We start from the raw sequence: 5,786 nt of genomic DNA on the forward strand, positions 1-5,786 counted from the left end.
TGGAAAATTAAAGGTTTGGCCCGCTGGCATCTATGGGGCAGGAAACCAGAGGGGGGAATAACAATTATTTTACTCAAGGAACCAAAACTTGAGTTCTAAGCCTACATTTGACCCAAATAACTGCTCCTTCCGATGTTAAACCCAGCTCACGTTCCCTCATCTTTACTTCCTTCAAAACAAAATGAATTGCATGTCCCAACGCTCCTTTCAACATAAATGTAATTTGTATTACTGACCTCTCGCTAAAGAAGTACAAATACTTTATACCCCACTAGGTGGCGCTGCAGGCATTATTTAGGACTGCAGTCTACGGGCGTTGCATCTGTAAATCATATAATGCCGTTTTGGCAAGAGTTAGCAAAATGACGATCTACAATAACGATACTTTATTTTACAGAAAATTATTTTAGCAGTATATACTGGAATGTGTAGTATAACAAATGGTTGAAAACATTGTTCCCAGTATAACATAAATATAGCAAAACTTACACTTCAAAAACAAACATGTTTAGTTCAAAGTTCTGTAAAATATCACATTTACATTTTTACAAATAGAAATTTACGGTTTGCTGCGCAAACGTAAAAACACTAGTACATAGCTGGGAAAGTCTCCTGAAAATGAAATTATTTTGTTCTTGATTTCCCTCTTTCCTCTTTAAAAGCTTGTAAACATTTAAGGCAGTACACAATCTAAGTTTGTCATGCACCTGGCAGCGACAAGAGGAAGAGTCCTGGCCAAGTTTGTCACGAACATGCGGCAAATGTTGCGCTCTTTACAGATTAAATTAATTTTGGTTTTTGCATCGCCTCCACGCCAGCAACACACACGCTCACACTCGACATCTTGAAATGCTTTCATAATAAGTGTATCTTAGAGGATTGTTGGGCCACGGAGTCTTTTCGTTAAAAAGCAGTCCGTAATACTTTAAATTAAGGCAACAACAGATTAGGGTCATTTGCCAGTGATGCCATGATGTGAAGCTACACCCCACCACCATTCTTTGGACTGCATCCCCTTCAGCCTGATCATGACCTGTCATCTTTGACCATCGACATACTAATTTTACAAGTACTTTTACAGAATAAAAATCGTAATCCTTCAAGTTACTCTGAGCAAACCCTGAAGGGAGATTCGCAGTCCCCATCTTCTGCTGTGCAGCTTCGTTCCCCCAAAATACAACTTTGGTTTAAGTGTACAATGGTCAATGTACAAGACAATGAGCATGTGGAGGGTGGTCAAGGGCAGATCACATGGCAGGTTCAGTAAAGCAACTCAAGATTTCTGGTAGAAGGAGGTTTTGTCCAATGTTCTGCATCACACCCAGTGTCCAGCTTCTTTCGAGGGCATTTTCAGCCATGCCCCCGTGATCTTCCCAATGCGGATGGGATTCTATTGCACACAAGTGTTCCCTGCTCACTGCCCCCCTCAGTAGGCCTGGACTTGGTGTGGCAGCAGCTGGCAGCCACTGTTCACGTGGCTCATAACCTTCTGCTTGAGCTGGGCCACCTGCTCCCGCAGCAGGTTGGCGGTGGACGCCAGCTCTGTGTTCTGGTTCTTAAGGCTCTTGACCTTCTCCTCCAGCCGGGAGATGCGCTCCAGCTTCCTCTTCCGGCACTTGGAGGCGGCAATGCGGTTTCGCAGTCTCTTGCGCTCTGCCTTGATGCGCTCCTGAGTGTCCATGTCAATGGGCGAGAGTGGCGGGCTGTCGCCAAAACTGGGCAGGTCGGGCACGATCTGGGGCTCATCCTTCAGGGCCTGCAGCCGCGGGTGGTGATGAGGATGGTGCTGCTGCGGCCCCCCCAGGTTGGGAGGCGGGGGGTAGGGTACGGTTTCGGTGCTATAGTTCACAGTGGTACCCAGGTTTTGGTAGGTGCTTAGGTTGGCATAGATCGGTGGCTCCTGCTGCGGGAGGGACGATGGCTGATGGAGGGTGACAGTGGCCACTGTGCCTCCTGCCTGTGCCGCCACCGTGCTGCCCCCGCTCAGCTGGTTCTGCTTGTGCAGGTCCTCCAGGGCCTTCACGAACCCCTCGGCGAACTCCTGCTCGTCGCTGGCCCCCTTGGGGTAGAGGAACTGGCTGCTGGTCGGGGTGGTGGTCACCATGCCGTTGGACTGGATGATGAGGCGCTCCAGCTCGGGCGAGGCCAGCTTCAGGAGGCCCATGTCCGGGGAGGTGAGCAGCCCGTCCTGGTGGTGCTTGAGGGCGGCTGCCGTCACCACCTGCTCGCTCAGGTTGAGGGTCAGGTCCTTCTTCATCATGTTGCCGCCTCCAAGGTGCTGGTGGTGGGGGAGGAGCGCCGAGCTGCTGTGCCCGAAGTGCAGGTTCAACACATCATCATGGTAGAAGGGTGTTTCCATCATCCCCCGGAGGGGAGGGTTTTGTTGGAGGGAGGGGACTCCCTGGGGTGTCGCCTTCTTCTTTTTTTGTTTCTCTCCTCCGCTGTCACTGGAGAAGTCCCTTTGCACGAATGAATGGGGAACTATTTCCAACAGCTTTTATTCCCAGCTCTCTCCCGGGAGGAGTTCCCTTCCTCGCAGCCCCCAAGCCCCTCGCAGACAGCAATCTCTAGGTAAGAAACAGGTTTAGAGCCGTCCCCATAAGGTCTCTTCAGGTACACATCCCATTGAGTGCAAATTCTTTCAGAAAATAGCCTCCAGAAGGTTTTCCCGAACTTTCCCACAGGTTATTGAACTTCACTTCTCTCCCATGAGAGACATTTCTAGTCACTTGGACACTGCTCAGTTGTTGCCAAAGTTTCCCTCAGGGTCTAATTTTTCTTTCTTTTTATAGATAAGACGCGTTTTAGTAGTCAGCCCCGGCAGGCCCGTGGTTCCATTGTCCACTGCTGTCTTTCCAACGCCCTGTGAGACTTTACAGGGCTTTGTTTCCGCCTTGACAGTTCTGACAGGACGAGCGCTTCCGTGTCTGACGAACTTAATCTGAGGCGATACGGGCGGCCACTCTCCTTCCTGGTCGCGGTTTCAAGCTCCCCAGCGGGTGTCTGTGTCCCCTTCGAGAATGTGGGGGTCCCGGTCACACGTCTGGCGGCTCCTGACTGACCCTCCTCGGACGAACGACACGCAGCAGAAAAAAAAAAAAAGCCGCTCACGCTCGCCGCCGTTGGCTTTTCTACCCCGCGCGAGCCCATGAAGTCACTTCTCCGCCTCCTCATTGGCTCGCAATGACGTTCGCCCTTCCTCGCGGTCATTTGCATACCGGGCGGTGCCGCGCCGCCCCTTCTGTCACCTCGGCAACGGCGCGTGTAAACCTGCAAACAGCGCAAAGCACTGTGGGTTGAGGTCATAGCAGTGAAAAAAAAAAGCGCGGGAGGAGGGGGACGGGGCGCCGGTCACGTGGTGTTTTCATAAAAGCCCTGCTCTCGACAGCGGCCGCGCCGAAGGGGACGTCAGGGATATTTATAGAGGGAGAAAGGGAGTGCCCTGCTTGGGCCTAGTGCGAGGAGCTTTCCTGCCTCCCCTCTGGGCAGGACACCTGAGCAGGAGAAGCAGAAAATGAAAATAAGTTATGGAGGGGAAGCCAGCTAAAGCAACCTTTACTGAGAAAAAAAAAAGTGTCATGTATGAGAAAAGTAATGTAGTTTTGCGGAGAAAGCTCCATTAGATAGGAAGAAGGACGTTAAATATAACAAGTGTTACCGTAGTAAAAAGTACAGAATGTTGCTGAGGAAAACACATTGTAAACTACGTTGCTCCTGTGGACAAACAGATCTCCAGCTCGTTACACATGCATAAAACAAATAACTTCGCACTGAAGAGAACCTCCAGTTTTTATGGGAGGAAACGTAAGAAAGAAGATGTTATTAAGAGGAGCCAACATGGAGCACATCCATGGTGGCACCTTTGAGAGAGGAAATCGATTTGTTGAGCAAGCATCCTCCTGAGCAAGCGAAGGGGACTTGGTCATGGAGAAGGGGAACTGGATAACTGCTGGCAGTTTGAAGGCGGTATCACCGAAACCGAGAGACCCAGTGCTAACGATGCCCTGAAGAAGTCAGTTGGGACGAAACGCGCTAGCGGTGGCTAGTTTGATTAATATTTATGTGATGCATTAATAAAGACAAACATCTTTTTAAGAAGATCTGACTGATGGAATAATTTTGACGCATGGTACATCATGAGGACATGAGATACATAAGGAAATTTCTTTTCTTGTCAAAAGTGGACATAAATATGTGCTGAGTCTCGTGTTTAAATGTAATACCAGGAGTTCTGGTGACTGAGGATTAGGGGGTCGGCCCTCAAGACTCATGCACTATCAATATTCCCTAGTCATTGATATAATTGAATGTAAAGGTGCGGCAGCAATCACCTCGGCCCTTTAGTTGTATCTATAGCATGTTATTGAGAGGATACATCATTCTGACACAATGAAACATTAGCAATCTTGCTGGGTCGTAGATAAATTGTCACTCATCTTTGTAATTGTCTTTGCCATCTATCCAGCTTTTAGCTAAACAGTTTGTATTTTGGCTTATGTGTTTTAGTCAGAACGGGTGCCTACTCAATAGCAGACATGCCTCATACTTAGAGACATTTTTGTAACATGCATCAGGGAGAAAGTTTACAAATATATATAACTTCAAAACATTAAAATAAGTATTCTCTTGCCTAAATAGGGAAAGGTGTCATGTATGTGGTAATGGGGGCCTAGTCCAACGACTGCAACCAGCCATCCCTAGAAAGCATTCAGTAGTGGATATTGGAGCTGAGGGAGTGTTCTAAGATGTTTTAAAGGGTGGATGGTGTATTTTTACAGCACGTTTTGTGAATTTGCAGGGAAGTGCCTTCTACGCAGCTCCGAAGTACCACTTGTGAAATAATCCAAAAGATATACTACTTCTAGTGTGCTGAATCTTACCTGTCCTGGGTGTGTATGGGGGGCTTCCTTCCTTTTTTGTCTCATTTTTCCTATTTTCCCTCTCATTTGCATTCCCACTTTTTCTTTCTCACCGATATACTTTTTCTTTGAATTCTATCCCTTCTCTACTCTATTTGCATCTGTCTTCTTGTCTCACAATTTTCATAATTTTTAGGTTGTGCATAGCAGCGTGCAAGTACTGCTTTTCTGAAGTGTTGTGATCTATTTGAGCTTTTAACTACGCCCATCACTATTGCTCATTCATGGGCTTCCCCTTCAAAAATCCTTTGTTATCATTGGTAAATGCCTTACATTTGTCCCTCCTTGGGGCGGTTTGGTTACACCTTAGACATCAACTCTATTACATGGCTGATTGCACTTTTGCCAATAGGTTTGACTGCAAGCGCACTTCTTTTTCCTTTTGTGTCTCTCCTTCACGCTCATGGCATGGTGCTTTGAATCGGCTCGTTTATGTGAAACCGTATTACTTTTCATTTTCAATTTATGTGGCAAGAAAAGTCCAGTTAGGAGTTTACAACGCTACTAGCTCTAACAAATGCGAGACCCATTGCATTGCAAATCCTTGCTCCTTTACTGCCTCCATGGCTTAACTCATTTGACAGCCTCAACCTCCACTTCCTAGCTGTCTCTTAGCATTCACTAGGCCTCTGAAGCACTAACACAAACTTTGGTCTGACCCATGTAGCCTCTTGAAAGGTGGGGACTCTGGGTAATTGCCTGCATTGTCCATGCCTTAAAACACCTCTGTTCCTCCTGAGCAGAATACAGTTCTGATGGAATATTAATGTGGCGGTCCCATGGATAGCTAGGCCTAAGAGGACACCAAACAGACACAAAATGTAGGACTGCCGGACTGTTCTGCTTTGATCTATGGAGCCAAGTGGT

At 47.5% G+C, this 5,786-nt stretch overlaps 1 protein-coding gene across 1 annotated transcript; it reads right to left on the reverse strand.

Moving 5' to 3' along the window:
- Positions 1-363: 363 nt before the first annotated feature.
- Positions 364-3,159, reverse strand: JUND (JunD proto-oncogene, AP-1 transcription factor subunit). Its single transcript, XM_069216537.1, has one exon. It carries the CDS (start codon positions 2,360-2,362, stop codon positions 1,427-1,429), a length of 936 nt encoding a protein of 311 aa, XP_069072638.1. The 5' UTR covers positions 2,363-3,159; the 3' UTR covers positions 364-1,426.
- Positions 3,160-5,786: the final 2,627 nt, after the last annotated feature.

This window comes from Pleurodeles waltl, chromosome 12 (genome assembly GCF_031143425.1).
Source record: "Pleurodeles waltl isolate 20211129_DDA chromosome 12, aPleWal1.hap1.20221129, whole genome shotgun sequence".
In the NCBI taxonomy this organism is placed as follows: Eukaryota; Metazoa; Chordata; class Amphibia; order Caudata; family Salamandridae; genus Pleurodeles; species Pleurodeles waltl.